This window comes from Argiope bruennichi, chromosome X2 (assembly GCF_947563725.1).
Source record: "Argiope bruennichi chromosome X2, qqArgBrue1.1, whole genome shotgun sequence".
Lineage (NCBI taxonomy): Eukaryota > Metazoa > Arthropoda > Arachnida > Araneae > Araneidae > Argiope > Argiope bruennichi.
Genome location: NC_079163.1, coordinates 80681891 through 80701924, shown reverse-complemented (window position 1 = coordinate 80701924; position 20034 = coordinate 80681891). Strand labels below are relative to the sequence as shown.

The 20034-nt window shown below is 30.1% G+C and overlaps 1 protein-coding gene across 1 annotated transcript in view; it reads right to left on the bottom strand.

The window, feature by feature from the left end:
• LOC129960104 (calcium-activated chloride channel regulator 1-like) overlaps positions 1–20034 on the bottom strand; it is a 60402-nt gene that overhangs the window by 19932 nt on the left and 20436 nt on the right. The window contains exons 3-5 of the mRNA XM_056073227.1: positions 10181–10287; positions 8212–8382; positions 1582–1709 (exon numbers count right to left, since the gene is read on the bottom strand). Coding sequence (XP_055929202.1) covers positions 1582–1709; positions 8212–8382; positions 10181–10287 — 406 coding nt within the window. The remainder of the gene's footprint in view (positions 1–1581; positions 1710–8211; positions 8383–10180; positions 10288–20034) is intronic.

Here is a 20034-nt window from a genome sequence, read left to right as displayed (position 1 = left end):
TTGCCTTCCCTTAACTTGCAAGGTTAGTGATTAAAATGGGCCCTTCCTTTATGAATATGACAAATATTTTGGGGGTAGAAGTGAGGAATCAGTTTTTAAATTAAATCTGCTTTAACTGAAACATCCCTCATCCTGCGTTGCTTTGCTATATTGGGATTAGATGCTAAAACTCTTCTTAAGCCTTAATTCAAGAATTTTTAATTCGGCAAATTTTAATTCGGCATTTCATCTAATTTTCTAACTATGCATAGCAATTCGTTTTTTGTTTTGTTTTATTTTTTCGCTTCGTGTCTTGCCAAGACCAAAATGCGTTTTTTTACTGTCCGGGATCTTAATTCTAGTTTTTCCCTAGTATAATTGAAGTTTGAAAAATTTCTGATTAGAGAAATTGAAGAAATGGTAAAAATAAGTATGACATAGATTTCAGAACTTTTCTTGATTAAATATTGTTATAGTACGTATGTTCCTGAACGTTTCTGATATTAGAGACAAATCAATGCATTATGACTACCTACATTTGAGAGAAAAAAGACTATTCTTAGCTCAAATCCAGATCTGAAAGTAGCATTACTATACATTAATATAGCATCAGTAATCTTTTTATAAATAAATTATTTATTACCAGAATGATAAAAATAATCATATTAAATAAGTTTTATGAAGGTTTGATTATAATAGGAATGATAAGTAGAAATATCTTTGATGGAAACGGGACTTTCTTGTTCAGTGTTAGTGCAGGGAATAAACATCATAATTTCTGTATAGGCTTTTTGCACGACACCTATTTAAATGATTGAGTTTCATCTGGTCGTTAAATGTTGTTGGTTGTCAAAATCATCACAATGCGTGCAATTTGACAACAATGCAAGCAAGAATTACCAAGGCTGGAATATAAATACACTTCTTCTCTACTTTCCTTTACGATAACATTGTTTATCTAGTGAAATTAGAAAGCAAAAGCATATTTCTTATATTTCCATTTGCTATCGATATATAAATGAAATTTGAAGTCTTAATTATTTGATAATACAGCCTATTTTTAACTTCATACTCTAATTCTAGATTAATCCGGCAGGTTTATACAACTTACGTTCTGAAGTAATAATGTTGGATAATTTATGGATAATCAGAATAAAAAAGTAGCCATAAAATGTGATGCTTTTTATATAAGGTAAATTTTCATTTTTACCTGGATTAACTATTCAAGACTATTGAACTATAAAAACTATAAGTTTTTGGGCCCATTTGCTGATCATTAATGTAACGAGACATTAATGATGTGCAAATGGGTGCAAAAACTTACATCGATTAAATTCTTTATATTGATTCTTACAGACAAGTGAGCTAAATTTAGTTTCTTCCAATCAAAATTCTTGTATTAGAATCTACTCTAATCGTTTTAGCTAAATCATTCAATAGATGAAGGCTAAAGGAATGTAAGACATTCAAATGTATATAATACAAATCTTTCACAATTTTTTCGAATTAAATATAATAAATGTTTTTTTATAAAATTAATTTTAAGTGCTTAAATCCATTAAACAAAATTCACCATTAAAATTGAAGGTAAGTGATTCTCACCGAAGTTTTTGAAAATCCTTGTGGCTCGATATGACATCCCATGTACTTCTATAGTTACAGACAGCATTATGTTTGGTTGGAGCCAGGACATTGTGCCTGTGACTGCCATCATCACAAAAACCTTCCATCTGTAATGAAAATTAAAACATTATTTTTAATGAGATTATTGATAGTTTTCTAAACAAAAAACGCTTGGAAGTAAGAAAATTGTTAAATTCATTTTAAGCTAATTTTCCTACACTGTGGTGTAAATTTTAATGTGATTTCTGCAAATATAGAGCAGCAAGCATTGAAACTGAACTTTAACCAAAGAAGGCAAATACAAATTAAAACTTGCACCTTGTTCAGATATCGTTCATTCATTTGCATATGTAAAGTCTAATTTGAAAATTAATAGGGAATAATCTCAATTATTCAGGCGAAAACTTAATGAGAGAGCGCCGGCAAAATAAATTTATAAACAAATTCTGAAATTATTACGATAGACCCTGTTTTTTTATCAGATATCAAATTTTAATCAACGAATAGAATTTTAAATTGATTCCTTTAAGACCACCCTTCATTCAAAATTATATATATATGTGTGTGTGTGTAATGGTATTTTTAAATCTAAATTAAACTCTAACTAATTCCCAAAGTTTTATCTTAATTTAGCCCATATTAACTTCATTCTAAAATGTTCTCTTATTTCCTGATCCAATTCCAACTGTTTTATTTAATTAATGCAACAGAAGCTCAGTAAAATTGCTTACATCAGCGGTTTCCACGCTCCGAGTGAAGGGATAACAAATTGTCAAACTAAGCGAATTATTTTTAAAAGATAGCCTGATTTTTCTATCCTAAATCGATACGTGTGCAGCAAGCCCTATCGGAATCTCACAGTATATAATCATGGGCATAAATATTTCGTTCACTGTTTTCTGCTCTCGCTCTTGTGTCGTGCTGTGGATTGATGAGTCTCTTCGCATTTTGCTTGTACATAAATTTTGCCTCCCAGGATGGAATAAAGCAAATTTTAAAGTGACAAAAATCTCTCTCTTCCGCCACGAAACCGTATCAAAATTACGTGTTTAGATACACACACGCTCGCGCACACACACACACACACATGCGTGTAATGATATTTTAAACTTTAATTTCAATTTAATTAATTTCCAAGGTTTTATTTTAATTTAGCCCATAGTAACTTTATTCTAAAATATTCTCTTATTTCTTGATCCAATTCCACTGACTCTACTTAATTAATTCAAGAGTAGCTATGTAAAATTGCTGAATCGGCTAAAAACCTAACTTTCCCACACTCCGCGTGAAAGGACAAATACCGCTGAAGAGACAAATTCTTTTTTAAAACCTCCCTGTGTTTCCCCTGCTTTGTCCGCGCGTGTAGTGGAAATCTCTATCGAAATCTCATTATATATTAGCATTATGAAGAAATTTTTTCCCTATCAATTTCTTTGGTTATATAAGATCAGGGATAAAATGCCAAAGAGCTTTTTCCTCATTCCTTTCTGCGTCGTTCTGTGAGCTCATCGCTTGTACATATGCCTGCTTCTTCAAAATGAAATAAAACGACGGCATGAAATGGAAAGTCTTTTCACTGTCTTCAAAACTGCATTTTTTTTCACATAAAATAATGCTTACATATATATATGTAATGATATTTTAACTCTAATTTCAATTTAATTAATTTCCAAGATTTTATCTTAATTTAGCTCATAGTAACTTCATTCAAAAAATATTCTCTTATTTCGTGATCCAATTCCACTTTCTCTACTTAATTAATTCAAGAGAAGCTTCATAAAATTGCTTAGTCAGCTAAACGCCGATATTTTCAAACGCTCGGCGTGAAGGGGTAAAAATGTCCAGTAAGCACATTCTTTCTTAAAAAATCCCTGTGTTTCCCTTACATGTGATTGACATGCATCAGAAATCCCTATCAGAATCTTATTAATATATTAGCACTGTGAAGAAATATTTTCCCTATCAAAATCTAAGGTTATATAAGGCGAGGGATAATTTATTTCGGCCCTTCTTCCCCACTTCGGCTTTTTGTACTGCGCTGCGGCGGACGTCTTGTCCGCGTCTCTGCTTGTAAATAATTATGCTTTCCCGATGGATTAAAAAGAATTTAAAATTTTTAAAAGTCTCTTCACTGTTTTCAAACTGCATTCTGCTTCACAACAAATAATATTACATATATATAGCAAGTAACTAGGGATTATTTTATATAAAAAAGATTCATAAATTCTATCCGATATTCTCTTTCTTATAAAAACACCAATATGTCCAACGAAATTAACGAAGAATTTAAATCAAATACGATTAACTCAAAGATTTATACTTGACTGTCGCACTTTTTTAAATATTTTTTTAACTTTGAAGAAAATATTAAAAATTTTGATTGACATATAAGAAATCTTATAAATTTCGTAGATATAAACTGAACACTTTTAGATATAGATGGGTGCAATTTTTTCTCAAATTATCCTTCTTGGTCCGTAGTGTTAATGGAAGTATCCTTCATGCTAAAGTAATATTTAATCGAGAGTATCAACAAAGGCAATCTTATTTGGAGATCTCAATATATATGAGAACATAAGTTTCGGTTAAATTCGTCAATATTAGCAACAAAAGAATATGAAGAACCTTCGTGATATGGAAAGAAATTTTTTCACCGAAACTGCTAAATCCTTATTTTTAGCTTTATTTAATAATTCAGTTTTTTTGCTTTGTTCTTTATCGTATGCACATCTTGGGTGAGAAAAAAAATTTATTACGCAAACTAAATAGTTTATAAAAAAATAAGGTACCATTATTAATTGCAAAAGTGTTGATAGCCTAAATGACCTGAAATTTGCAATCATTTCTAAGATATTTTGGTTTAAGGTTACTGGTATCTTTAAGGTTTAACGTTACTTTGGTTTAAGGTTACCGGTATCTTTTCAAGGAATATTTCCAGGTAATTTTCATTCACTTCATTTGAAAGTGAAGTTTTCCGCGTTTCAGACCTCCGCGAGTTTTGAAACAAAGATGTTGGAATGAGGTTGGCAAGTTTCTCTAATTGCGAACGAAAGAAAAAGAGAATTAGATACAGATTAGAGATTTTTAGGTATGTATTTTTTGCGCCAAAATTGTAGATTTATATCGCATTTTGGACAAAATCCGTCATTAGGAGAATCCATCCGAGAACGTGAATCCGATAAATCTAAAACGTAATGAGCTAGATGGATGAAATTAAGCATATGACTTTATCACTAAGATTATAGGTATGTGCCCTGTTTTAAATTATATTCGTCCAGGGATTTTTGCCCATCGTTCTGCCTTAAAAACGCAATAATCTATGAGTATGAATGAATCTAAATTCTTTATCTTATGATCTTCAAATGAAAAAATTGAGGAGTTTTTCTATTTTTGAACTAAATCTATCAGTGAGTATACTGCCTACTTATATTTTTTTAATTTAATTTAATTAATTTCTTTATTTTGTCTCCGTGTGTTTATAAATACGATAAATCAAAAACAAATCAAATCATTAAATTTCACAAACAAAACTTGCTATGAGATCACGACTCCCAAAATTGAGATCTGTATTAAAATTCGGTTCAAGTTAATTAATGTTAAATGGTCTAAAATAAGTAATTGACTCTTTTGTTAAGAATATTACGAAATTAAACACAAAATGAGTGTAAACTATACAAATAAGTCGAAGGATAAAAGCTGTCATTTCTTATAAGTAAAATAAAATAAATAAAAATCCGCATCAACTATTTTCTGTTAATAGTAAAGAAGACACGGCTTTCGAAAGCAGATATTTTGTAATTTTCGCAATAATAAAAAAAAATTGTATTTAAATCTCGTATTTTTTTCTCGTAGTTTTTCACTTCCTGTAATCCTATAAATCATTACAAAAAAAGAAATACGGTAAAAGAAAAGAAAATGCGCTCTCGTTTGTCTGTCAGTCAACCCACGCTTCCAAGTTCGTTGAGGAAAACAAAACACCACCCAATATCCAGTCTGACGGTACGCATCGCATAAATTGAATCTGAAGGTCAGCAATCATTGGATGATTATCATTCTAATTGCTGTTTTGAAGATTAAAATTACCTGCAATTTAATTCTAATGCATTAAAAAGCACATAATTTTGATTTATTACATTTTGATAAATGAAAGAGTCTGAATTTTTATTCATTTTTTTAACCAAATGAGATTAGTCTCGCTATATTTATGCACCGTTTCGATGCAACAAAAGTTATTTCAGAATGAGCATTATAATTTTGAGTAGTGGTTATATTATGAGGATAATATCTGATACATTTTTTTCAGTACTGCTTGAGACAATAAAGGATTTGAATTAATATTTTAAACATAATTTTTTAAACATTCTTAATTGAATGAATTGAAATTTTTATTGAGTCTTTTTTTTTTTCGTAAATCTTCACGTGGAATTCAATTTTATGTCCTGAATTGTAATTAAAAATTATTATAAAATATATATTATAAACCTCAGATTCTATTGTACACATAAGTGTATGTACATTTGCAATCTTAAAATTGCAAAAAAAAAAAAAAAAATACAGCTTTAAAATATTGTTTATCTTTGTATTTATGGAATTTTACTCAAAAAAAACTCATCCTATCAATACATATTAAAAAAGTATTAATACGTTTTTCTTATTAACCACTATTTGTTAGCTATCCAATCTCATATAATTTGTAATTCATTTGAAAATTCCCCTAGGGTAGGTTTTCATATATTAGTAGAGTGAAGTATTCAGAATTCATATACTTATAGTGAAAGATAGATTTTATAGAAGTCTATTCCTGATAAGCGTGGTCTTGCTGACCAGATGAAGAATCTCCTCTTTGTTGTCGATGGGTTATGAGTTCAAGAATCAAATCCACATTAGATCAACTGTATTGTGTGCCTAGCATATGATAAATATATTGTACTGATTTTAACGTATTGCACCAAAACATAAAGTGACACCGCTTCCTGTTTCAACTAATAATCAACAAATCATTAGTTGAAACAGAGAGCTCTATTATCTTACATTGTTTTATTATATCATGAAAGCTTGAAGAGAAGTTTGGTCTGCTCACATTATCTTACTATTATGGCATGGAAGTTTAGAGAATCTATAGATGTTATCTTCAACATCTTACCAGGGTTTGAAATTGCTAGGTTCATTCCAAATTAGAGTATCTTTGAATCTGGACGTTCATCAGGCAAAAAAAAAAAAAAACAATATGCAATCTTAAGAAGAAGGCAATGAACGTCTCTTCTGTATGGTTGATGAATTCAGGGGATCGTAATATACAATTTATTAAACGGAAAATTTAGGGTGAGAAAGTTAATTAAAAGTATTTTCTAATTATCTTTTAGACAGTGTGATTCATCTAAAAATTTGGCTATAATTTTTTCTAATTATGGAAAAGAAAATCCAAAAGTTCTAACCATATAAGAATTATTTTTGCAGTTATTAAAAAAATCTTTGCACATTTTATCAATTCTGAAACTTCTTAGAATAAGAGAGAAAAGAAAAAAATATTTTTAATAAGAGGAAATGCATGGTTAAAAATCAATCAATATTTTTTGAAGGCTGTAATGTTTTTTACAATACGCTTATTCCTGCAAATTTAAAAGGGTCAGAGCTGCTTATTTCAATTAATAATCAATGAATTAATACCGTTTAAAAACTTTCATTGAAGATAGTTTTTAAAAACGTATTTTTATTAGCATACAAACAAATTTTAATTATTTTCTACTTAATCACTTCTCCAATTCAAGACCAAGCAACATGACTAATATTTAATAAATTTATACTACTAAATAATTAGCTGATAATTAAGTTTCTGTAAATATTAAGATATATTAAGATGTCATCGAGAATACAGGATTGTACGAAATTTATTACATTAGGTAATGAATGACTATTAACTAACAAACTACTTCAGCGTGAAATACATTTACAAACATGAAACAAATCAAGTGAATTAAAGGTGGCTAAAAATAGATTATTCTAAAAACTGAATTCTTAGATTACAGATTTATAGTGAGAAATATCAGGATAATGAATGTAATAGTGGAAGTTTTTTTGACGGCTAATAACTAACTTTCTAAGCGGCTGATGACTCACCGAAGGCAAGGATCTATGGTTTTAAATAATCACAAATTAACAAAATTGTCAAGTTAAAAATTGGTAAATTATAATTTAATAATACAGTTTTCTGCTTTTATAGTTTGAAGGGGCAATAATGACTTGGTGGCAATCTCGGACTTGGAGTCAGAGGATTTCGTTATAGATATCTGATTCCTCCGAAAATTTCTTTATACATTAGGACCTGTAGCAAGTTTAATTCGTCGAAGTCAAAAATTCTTGTCATTTTTAGGTAATATGGAGAGGTGGATTACCGCCTCAAGTGTTTCCCTGGCCACAAAAGAACGAAGTTTGTCTTCAAATAATCCACAAGTAGTTTCAGAAGGCGTGTTAATTTAAGTTGAATAAAATTTCTACATTTAAAATCAACAAAATGGAAGATTGGAAACTAATCCAATTATCTAAAGATGAAACATTTGAAAGTGGAAAAGATTCTCATCGGAATATCTGCTTACACCAAGGTATACTTACAGACGGAATAAAGGGCATGTACATGATAGACGCCTTGGCTTCATTGCTGTGCATATTAGGTATAAAAATACAGTCACTGTCAACTTCACCATCCAGGTTCATTGTACAAGGACCTCCATCGCGGGATTCGATCCAACCCTTAATATCTCTAACACAGCTGGTGGGACGAATCTGAAAATAATAAATAAATTCATGAAGAAATTAGATTTTAGATTTATTTGTATAAAGGCAACACGCCTGATTTGAAATGTTTTTAAAGCATAAAAATAAACAGACTTCCATATCTAACCAACTACTTAAGGTGTATGTACACACTTGAAACTTCGAAAATCGTTCAAAATATCGAATATTTTTTTAATGCTTAATAATGTTCTCTGATCCTTTAGCTTTCAAACGATACCAAGATGTTGTCAATATTCGAAATATTTCTCAAGTTATAATTATTTTTCTTGAAGTGCTTTCATTAAAAACTCTAGTCACGGTTTTTTTAAAACTCATTTTATGAAGAATGATATTTTTCCACTACGTTGCTTCATTCAAACAATCATAACTCAACAAGAAATAAACCAAATACAATTATTTATATATGAAAATAATCTGTATGAAATAGCGGATGTTTTGTGCCTCAATCAAAGTTATATTTATAGAAATAAATTTTTAATAGCTATTTAAATGTTAAAATTACAGAAAAAATCTCGCTTTTTCTATTCATCGTTGAAGAAAAAATTGTTTTAAAAAAACTATATATTTTTATAACTTGATTGAAACAGACAACATGAAGACTAATATTAGGCATAATTTCCAACTAGAATTATGTTGCTGTGCAAATTAGAATTTAAGATATCATGTTTCAAAAATATGTTAATTAGCACATTAAATATTATTTAATTAATTAATAATTAATGAAATATGGTTTTTTCTCACTGAAATGAGTTTAAACATATATTAATGACCTACTGCAAAAAAACTGGATTTTTAAAGTTAAAATATTAAAAAAAATCTTCTAGTGTGTAAGTACACCTTAAAGAATGAGCCATCCTGACACCCCGTGCAGGGGTATTCTGCATTCTATAATTTTATTGTGAAATAACCATCTTCTGAAATCATATAATATTATTGTATTATGAATGCAATCAGTTTATTTTTATATTTATAATTTATATTTGTTTCTTAATTTTAGTATTTATTTTTAAGGTGTCATCTAGATTCTGAAAAGTTGAAAACACTACTATCTTCCTGAAGTTTTAAGTCGTTCAAGTACATAAAAAGTAGTTTAATGGAAAATTGACTATGTTGGCTCTTAAATAAATATATAATGGTGAAGTTTCTTAATTTTTAGAAACAATAAATGTCAGCAAATAATAAAAAAATAATAACTGTATATGGCATTAAACTTTTTCAGAATACTTAAAGTTTTTTTAATTCCAAAATTGTTAAATATTCGTTTACATTTTTTTTTCACTTAAATGTGTTACTTGCACCAGAAAATATCAAATAAAAAGAGTTGATAACATACTTTCAGGCAAAAAATATTCTGACTGCAAGAAAAACTATTTAAATGATCATCTAAGTTAGACATATTTAATAAAATATTTACACACTTAATATAATCAGCACCTCCTTATGCCTAGGATCTTTGTGTCAGCAATTTTAATAGGTATGCACTGTATTTGCATACAAGTAACACTTTACATTTAAAAAAATTAAATATATAAAGATTATTCACATAAAATTGAATAAATATTTCTATCTTTTGTTTTAAATTGTTGTAAACACTAAATATAAATTCAAATAAAGTATATCAGTATATCACTCACTAAAATTAAAAAGATTGTGTTTGGCTAAAGTTTGAAATTTAAATTAGATATCTATTACTAAAATTATTTTTATATTTTTAATTATTATTAAATGTATTAGAATAATTATATATTATTATTATTATTAATGATATATTATTATTTGAACTTACTTTGCCATTTTCGTGATAAAACATGGGATATCGTTTATCACCAGGAATTCCATATTCGTCAAACACACCATATCTTAAATGTGCCCATTCGTGAACAAGTTGTCTTTCTAAAGGAATCAACAACAAGAAATATTATTATAAACGGGAATTATTTATAATTTGTAATATCTGCTTTATTTGACCAGATTATGAGTATTCAAAAAATATATGAATGTTTACGCTTTTGATAAATTTCAATCAGTCTAGACATCTTTCGAAACAATTTTCCAGTTTCAGTATTGAATTGAGTCCCGATTCTACAGAGGAAAAAAATCTAGATTTTCTTCAGAATGATTTTAAAAAGTGCAAAAAATAATATTATAAATCGGACTCCTTCTCTTGTAAAATGTTTCAAATTAATGAAACTTTAGTTTGCAGCTTTAAATAAATGTATCTTTCAAATTGCGCAGACGATTTTTTTTTCCGAGTTGAGAGTTCCAAAAACGCTATATAAAGTTGAATGAAGTAAATGATCGGTAAAGACGCAAACAGTTCGAAAGATTTCTAAAAATAAATAACAGTTCTTGAAAGAAGTTACTCCTTTTCAAAATTAAAAAAAGAGCCGAGAAATGAAGAAATGTGTGGAAGAAACGGAATTAAAAAAAAACGATTGAAGTTTTGAAAGGCGATGATTAAGTGGAGATGTATTGCAAAAGATTTACATCGTATGAAACCCCTACATTACATTAAGTCTCTTGTTTTATTTTAAAACAAAATTTATTTCATGAATAGCTTCGATTGCTGAAAGTGGGACACAAATTCAGAAGCAGCTTTCAACATTTCAGTCATATAAAAACAAATAAATTTGTTACTGTGGTAGTGCTTTTGAAATCTGAAAGACGAATGTGTAAACAAATTATTTTAAACTACCTATGTTTTTCTTAGGACAACCAACGATTATCACCAGAAGATGGCTCCATTTTAATTGTGTGATTTTAGGCTGATCAAGGGCAACTAATTGCCTAGTAAGCAAACGAAAATTACTTTACAAATTTATCTTGAATTGCTTTAGTTACTCATTAAGAAAAATTCGCCGTATATTTTTTCTGATCTTTCATTTTCAAATGGAAAATATCAAGTGTTAAGCTGAATAAATTAATTGTAAATTGATGAATGCTAATTTCCGAAAAACAATGACTATATAATACGATTCATTATTTATTTAATTAGGAGTTAATTGACGCTCAAGTGATGCGCGACAAGAAAGAAACTCCGATTTTATAGGTCCTTCCGCTGGTATGGTGGGAAGTTTAGAGAGGGGGTGCTATCCCAGGTGTCGTTCTCGTCATCTGACCGCGGTTCAAAATTACGAGGTCCGTCTCCAAATAGCCCTTGTATTGTTTTAAAATGGAACGTTAATATAACTAAACTAAACAAAACTAAACTAAACCAATTTTTTAGGAGAATCCATTGTGTATCCTGCAGGTGGAAAAAATGATAAATCACAGAGTAGCGTAAATCAAAGCGCAGATATAAAATAGTATGCACATTTACGCTAGTCACGTGAGTTTAATTTCATGTGAATTGCCTTGATTATATTGCTGATTCTTATATAATAAGACTGCATTATACTATTTATGCATGTACTAATGATGACACCATTAGTATAAGGATGTCACAAGACATGATTATACTAATGACGGTGTCTTAAAATTACTCTCGTTTGGATAAACCTTTGGTGTGTTATTTTTTTTATTCGCAAGATAGTATTTTTATATTTTATTTTTGTAATCTAAATTTTCGAAATTTCATCTATGCTGCTAACAGCCTGTGAACATCTTCCCAGTAATTTATAGTGCAAGCACACAACGTCGCTCTTAAACAAGGCACAGTTGTTTCCCATAATTCTTAAGCGAACTGACATGCCGTCATTAACATTTGTGATTGTGGTATTTCTTTTACCTTATTACTTTACTTTTTTTAGAAGGGAATTTCTTTTGCTCGACAAAAACCTTTTTCATAACTCTCTCTCTCGCTTTCGCTCTCGCTCTCACACGCCATCCCTTTTCCTACCCCTCTTGATAGTTTTCGTATGCTCTTCAATTTTTAGTTCCCATAGAATTTTTTTGTTTTTGTTTCGTTTTCTTTCTTTTTTTTATGATGATGATGATTTGAGATTCAAATGTTGGTGAATTCCTAGGTTGATTATACTTGTCATTTGATTAATAGAAAACACATGGATTTGCTTTTAAATATATGGATCGCTTCCCACAACAGTGCAAACTACAAACTCCTTAAAATATCTGCTTTGAAGCTTGTTCTTGTAATGAACGTCCCTCGTTTTTTTAACGCTTTTATTTAATTTGATTTGTTTCCTGTTTGTAAAGATGGAATATTGGAATCGAATTTTCATTCACTTCTTGATGTGCTAGAGTTTTAAAATTTTGCATACTTATTTATCATCAGTAACAACATAGCATTTTGATATTTTCAGACTTCAATTTTGAATAAGTGCGTTTTGGATGATATAGTTTACTTTTATTGACATGCCATTATATTTGAAGCTACAAGTCTACTGTTTTGAGATGGAACTCGGATTTCTAATTGCGGTCACTCTCTGAACTTCTATGGTAGTATTATCAAATGCGCACTAAGCCGGCATACATGGTGAATTATCACAGTGTGGAAACGGTCAATTTACTTTCGATTCTCCGTCTGTATAGTGAGATAGAGGATTAAAAGTCCCCGACACTGACGTGGTGCGGAGGTTTGGAAAGGAAGCGCTGGATCAGCTGACGTCCTTGTTATCTAATCATGGTTCAAAATTGCGAGGTCCGTTCCAGTACATTTCTAAATTTGCATCAAAAAGGTATGTATATATACTTGTTGTTTATAATGGCACTTTCCATGCACAAGCTCACTGACGAAGTCAGCGATTTTAAGCCAAGGGAGCGTCTCTTGTTTTTTTAATAGCGCCAACTAGGGCCAAGAGTACGTCTTAGCTACTCACACATCTCATTTGTTTGCACAACCCCTTTTAACAGGGGGGCACATTCACAAATCTCAGAGATAGAACGGAGGAAGAACAACCATGCCCGCACCGGGACTCGAACCCAAGACGCCCAGAACACGGTGAAGACGCGCTACCCCTATGGAAGGACGCCGGCGTATATATACTTTAACTGCATAATCATCAGACTACAGCAGATCGGTTTGGGGAGAGGAGGATACGAAATACTTAATAGAATTTTGTACTAATAATCAAATATTAATAGCATCTATGATAAAAAGTTGCCTACTTTTAGCGATTAATCGTAAAAAGTGATAATCCAGGAGAGTCATTAAAATAGTAGATTAGTTAACCCTTTAGACTCGGAAAAGTAATCCGATGCATAATTATTCACTTAATGCAAGGGCTTATTTATTGTTCCGAAAATATATATATATATAATTGTTTTGAGTTGAATTTCCTTTAAAAATTAATCTACTTCTTTTTACCATTCTGCAAACGTTTTTAACAATCAAAATTGAAAAATGAATAAATAAAACGTCAAATTGATGCACCGTCTTGAATGGTGAGTGAGAGGCTCCATCCGAGTGCAAAGAGTTAAATTATAAATACATTAAAATAATTAAAAGTCATTTTTTTTATTTTAATATTTCTATTTTAATGCAGATTAATCAGTGAATCCCATACAAATCGTATCATATGCTAGTATTTCTAGAAAAGTATTAGAAAGTAGAAGAAGCTAGTATTAGAAAAATTACCATTTTAGAACCACATATTTCATTCTAAAGTTTCAGATATACTTATTATTCCGCAAGATGTCTACTTGTCTAGTTTAATATTTGTAAATATAATTGTAAAAGTAACATTTTGAGATAGTAATATCGGTTGAGTTATCGTCCACGTCATCTGGTCACTTTTTTAAATTACGAAGTCCGTACCAAAATGGCTCTTGAGTAAATTAGTACAGAAATCCCATCTATGACTCATGCGAAATTTTTAATCAGTCAGTTTCTACTAATAAAAGGGAAAAGAATTTTTTTTTAACTGATTACATTTCTGATTCTCATTGATTGCTATTAGTGAGAAAAATTGTAGATTTGATTCTTTATGAAATTTGAAAAATCAGCTCAGTTTTGAGAGGACTGGTTTCTTCTTGATTGCAATTAAAATTAATGAATTAATTCTTAACTTATTAATATAATTTATCGCTATATTTAAGAATAAATGTATGTTTATAATCTTCTGTTTGTGTTTTTAAATATTAAATAAAGCCTGATATGCGCTTTAACAATGAATGCTCTCTGCATATGGACTGGTTGAGTGAGGCTATTCCAATCAAAACACGAATTTAGGTCCACTTTTTTTAAAAATCCACATGAGAGGCAATCTGCCCCTATATAAACTAAATGAAAATTCTATTCCAGGTGCTTCCTATATGCTCAAGAATCACTTGATTCAATAGAAATTACCACACAGCTGCTTAGAGTAATTTATTAAAAAATTTCATACGTTAACCCTTCAATTACATAGAAATACATTTCGAAACACTCAACTCTCATTCAAAACGTAGATTTTGAAGAAGAACAGAGAATGCTCACTCCCGTAATTTCAATTCAATGGAAGATAAAATAGGTTCCGCGGAATTGTCAATTCTTATTTTCTGTAACTGGCAATAAATTTGGCAGTTATTCATGGGGCTCTAAAACAGGCCAAGGGAGACTAAAACTAGCTGCAGGCTGATTAAATGACAAACGGATTTAACGGGGAGGAAAGTCCTGATTAGTGGTATATCATCTGTACCATTCCATTCGCATAGGATTTATTTTATAAATTCGTCATTTATACTGCTCTTAAAGAAAAGGTAAAAATTTATAAAGAGGGAAATGCAAGCTAGTCAAATTTTCTTTACTACAAAGCTCTCTAATGATCATAAATTAGTTGTTGAATAAAATAATAAATTCAACAACTGAAAATAATGATAATTAATCTATGAGGTATAGGGGTGTAACGAAAATAAGTAGCCCCCAAGTATCATATTATTATTTCGCCTTCAGTCGTCATCAGTGACATAGTAAAAGCTGATGGCACCCTAGACATGTTATTATTTTTTCCTCCCTACATCTCATTTTATTTCAATAAATAATACAAACACTTATGTTTTGCCTCCATGGTCCCCCCTAAGACTGGGGCACAGGGTCTTTATACCTGCCTTTGCCCTCCAATCGCTATATTACTGTTCAAATGCTGCAGTAATCATCAATGTAACTTACTATTCCTAACAATAAACATTCAAACACCAACTTTCTCAATGCTAAATCTTTTCATCAGTTGAACTTAAGCTGATGCCAAGGCTACCAACAAAAGATGTTTATTCAACTACTTTCAGCCAGGAAGAAACAAGAAAAAATAATCAAGGTGTTGGCAGCATTCTGCGAATAAACTTTTCAATCACAGAACTGTATTTTAAAAGACGTTGTATTTCATTATTGTTTGCTTTAAGTGTCAAGTATTTTTGTTCTTTCTTTCCCCATTTCGAATTCTCCAGTTCGTTTCTTTCTTTCTTTTTTCTTTTTTCTATAAACTGATTTTCCTTTTCTCTTTTTAGAAATATTTCTTTTGTGCATTTACATTTTGGGCGAAAAGACACATATCTCAATTTCTACTAAATAATAACATGAATTAATCATTCGTTGCAATAATGTTTAAATTATATTATATTACATGCAAAAGTATGCAAGTCTCTCATGTGCCCTTATGTCATATAAAATATTTCATAATGAACTAAATAAAATAGTTAAAATTTAATAATTTGTCACTATCTTTTGCTACAAAACATATACATATATATATATATATATTCTAAGTATATGTGCTTCTGTGTTCTGCAATAAAATATATTGAAAGGATGGACACGCATATAATTAGAATAATGTCTAATCCCTCTTTCCTAAACATTAGTTGGTTGTTTAACTAAACACAGAACTTAAAATATTTTTCATGCAATGGTTATTAAGCTTATTAGGAAGTTTATATCTGAAAAATATTCACAAAGGATAAATAAACTTCAAGTAATCAAAAACTTCCTGTGTTGAATAAGTTTTAAGCAAGTTTTCTGTGAGAAATCGAGAAATTTTATTTGATTTGCTATGTTGACGTACTGCCTTGAAGCTACGCGAGTGTCACTTTCTGTCAGATATTGTAATTTGGAACATTATTTAAATAACGAAAACAGCATCTGAACTGACACAACCATTCTAAACTTCCACAACAATACAAAAGTGTGGGCGATTGACCTACGACGATAAAGGACACTAGCCTAAAAAAAAGAATGCTTTACCTATTAGAACAAAATGCTCAACTATATTTTTACATTTTCACGATATTGTATGGCATTCCGAATGATAAAACGCATCATAAAGATATAATGCAATAACTTGTGCTTGTAGGGTTTGTGGGTTTCTGATCCGCCATACTCTAATTTCGCAGTTGAGACTTTACCACTAAGCCACTAGGCCCTCACAATAGGTCGGTAGAGGCTTTAAACTCTTGTGTTTGGTTGCTAATTCACAAGCAATTAAAAGCCATAAATCATAACCATTTTATTTACTGATGAATACTCCTAGAGTTTTTCAAGAGAGAGTCTTTTTAAAAATTATCAGTGTGTAATTAATTGTTCAGATAATATTATTTAGATCTTCAAGTAAAAATAATCAATGGGAAATACGCTATCTGTTCGGAAAAGAATAAGTTTTCAAGTGTCACATGATATTTTCCTTATGATCAGAATGCATCCACCAAAGGACGCTACAAAGTGATAACGTCAAACTGAAATGAAACTGTAACTGAAACCAGAGATGACATCTGAGATTTTCAACGCATGTTTATTTTTATTCCATAATCTTGGATTCAATAATGTAATATCATGGATTAATGTATATAATGGATTCTATTCCTTTTAATAGATTATACAGTAAAGCAGAGAATATTCGAGATCTCCAGGATAATATAAGAGGTAAACCTATTTTTATATTCATATTTGAATTCCTACTTGCTGATACAAATCAAAATAGGGTTAAATCCCAGTTTACCTTCGAATTTGTCGCCAATATGGTAACCTAAAAAAGAGAGCGGTATAATTTTCATAGTAACCCTAATACTGATTTGTTTACTATCTTTTTCGCTTGTTGAGTTGTACATCTACTATAGTAGTTTTGTAAGAAATTAAAATTAAAAATAATCGACAAATAAAAATCATTAACGCATTTAATTAAATTACGCTTTATAATTGAAAGTATTATTATTGCTAATAAAACATTCAATGTTATTTTTAAAATGAACTATGAACAGATAATATTTATTCTTTTGTAATTGTTAACGATTTATTTTATTATGATTGAAGTCGTCTGTTTACGAATTTTGTCAGAACAATAAATAAAAAACTAAAATCATCTGCTCCAGTTTTTTGAAAATCGCTTGTCATTATTGCACAGTTTTTCATTTGAATATTATCTTGCCATTCTAACGGAATTCTTTGCGATTTCTTGTTTTTTATGGGTTTCCCGTTATTATTCAATAACTATGAGTGATCAATAATCCGATGTCTGATGATTGTGATAATCAGAAATATTATGATCACAAATATTATGAAGGATATTATATTTGTGAATTTGATATCTACATTTCAAAATATACATGCGCCGACAAAATGACGTTTGCATCACTGAAAAGTTCCGCTGTGTTTTTCATACAAATTCATAAATCGTGCTCTGTTCCAACGAAGAATTAGTTGAATCGAGTAAGTGTATTTATTCATTCAAATTTCTTAAGAAAAGCATCAATCTCTAGTAGAGAAGCTACTAAGAACGGATACTTTCATTTTTCCGCGTGCTGTTCTTATTCTCAGTCCTTAAGTTTAATGAGCTAACGAAGCTACTAGGCTCCTGCTCTTGCTGCTAGCGAAGCCGTAGGATGTTTTGAAGGTAAAAAAAATTATACCCGGCGCTTTCAGATGACGAAGTCATTCTGATTTACCCCGGTCTCATTTATTCCATTTCTTTTGAGTTATTCAACTGAATAAACAAAATTCCTTATATTCATTGTGCTAGAGAAGCTACTAAGTTCCCGCTTCCGCTGCTAGGGAAGCCGTAAGATGTTGTTTGTTTGTTTGTTTTTTCAACTAAAAAATTCTGCCAGGTCCTTTCTTCAGATGCCGAAAACATCACCGCTTCGAATTTTATTGTCTATAGTACAGACCGACGCAGACGGCTTACGAAATTTCGTTATTTCAGAATTCAAAGGAGATTCAGTAATAGTGACCAATAAAGGTTCAAAAAGAAGTGTTCCTAGATAAAACAATCATGATCAATAAATACCATAATTTTAATAAAAGAAAAGGTGGGCAACAGTTTCATATCATTGTTTATATGGTCAACCATCTTGATTGGCGACTTTGTACCGTTGGCATCCTTGGCGAAATATGCGGCACACTAATCTAGGATTTTACCCAAACGTTAAATTATTTACGAAATCAAAGAAATTAAAGAATTTTTCTAATTAAAATAGGAATTAAATCTGAATTTAGAAATTATTTATGTATAAAAATTATATAATTACATTTATGTATGTGAATTCTAGTCTTAATTTTAAGAATAATCATTCGACAGCATCAAATTTTGTTTACATCATTTCTATCTTTTTTATGATTTTTTTCTGGTATCTGGTATGGACTTTTTATTTCAAATAAATTTATCTGAAATAGAAATCCCTTTTTCTTCTGCGAAAATAACTAACTTTATTAGTAACCAATCTTATTTAGAAAATTTTTATATTCAACACTGTCCGCTTATAAAATTACCTGTGTCATTAAGTGGAAAAACAGTTTTCTTTAACATGTTAGTATTTTTTCATTAACCTTTATTATTTTTTCATTGAAATCTTTGAAGCTATCGAAAAGGAAGTTTTTATTTAGTTCTTTAAAATGAGAATGTCATTTCATTTGCTAATAAACGTTAAGAAGTGAATGGAATGCGTAGACAATGTTATCTTATCACACTTATGAAATAAACATTACATTTTTTGTGAATTAGTCACAATTAAGAACTGTGATTTCAAAACTTGAAATGTTAAATATTTTTTATAATTTTAATTAAGGAAAGTGAATTAGAAATTTAATTATGAAAAGTAAGTTAATGGAGCACATATTTCTGGTCACACTAAATATATGACATATGTTCAGATTATAGCTCCTTGGAAATGTCCACAAACGTAGAGGCAGAATCCCAATTTCGGATTTAAAAAGCACAGATTTGAGACAAATTACACCAAAGATTTAATATATGTACTACCAATGGTAAAGTATGAGTAGGTATAAGTAGAATATGTGGTTAGGTCGCACGTCTAAGTTTTAAAATCAAATTCTATCAAAGCAATGCCTCAAATGTTGATCGGGATCCACTAGGTTTTAGCTCTGGCGTCGTCCTTGTCATCTGACCATGATTAAAAAATACGAAATTCATCCCGAAATAGACCTTATGCGGTTTCAAAATGGATATTAATATAGTTAAATTATACATGGAAGTGGTTCAATTTGATTGCACTGTGGACCGACCACCTACACACTGACGCGGCGTGGAAGTTTGAAAAGGGGTTGCTGGATCAGGTGTAGTCATTTGACAGAGGTTTGAAGTTGCTTGGCTAACTCCAAAATAGCTTTAGTGCAATTTCAAAAGGGAACGCAAAGGGGAAGGGAAAAGGATTTCACTTAATTAAGATTTTCATGAATGTAAAAGAATAATTTTTTCCAATCTTTTACGATGCACGAAGAACTTTTCACGCTTCTTTTAGTATTCGAATGATTATTATTGCG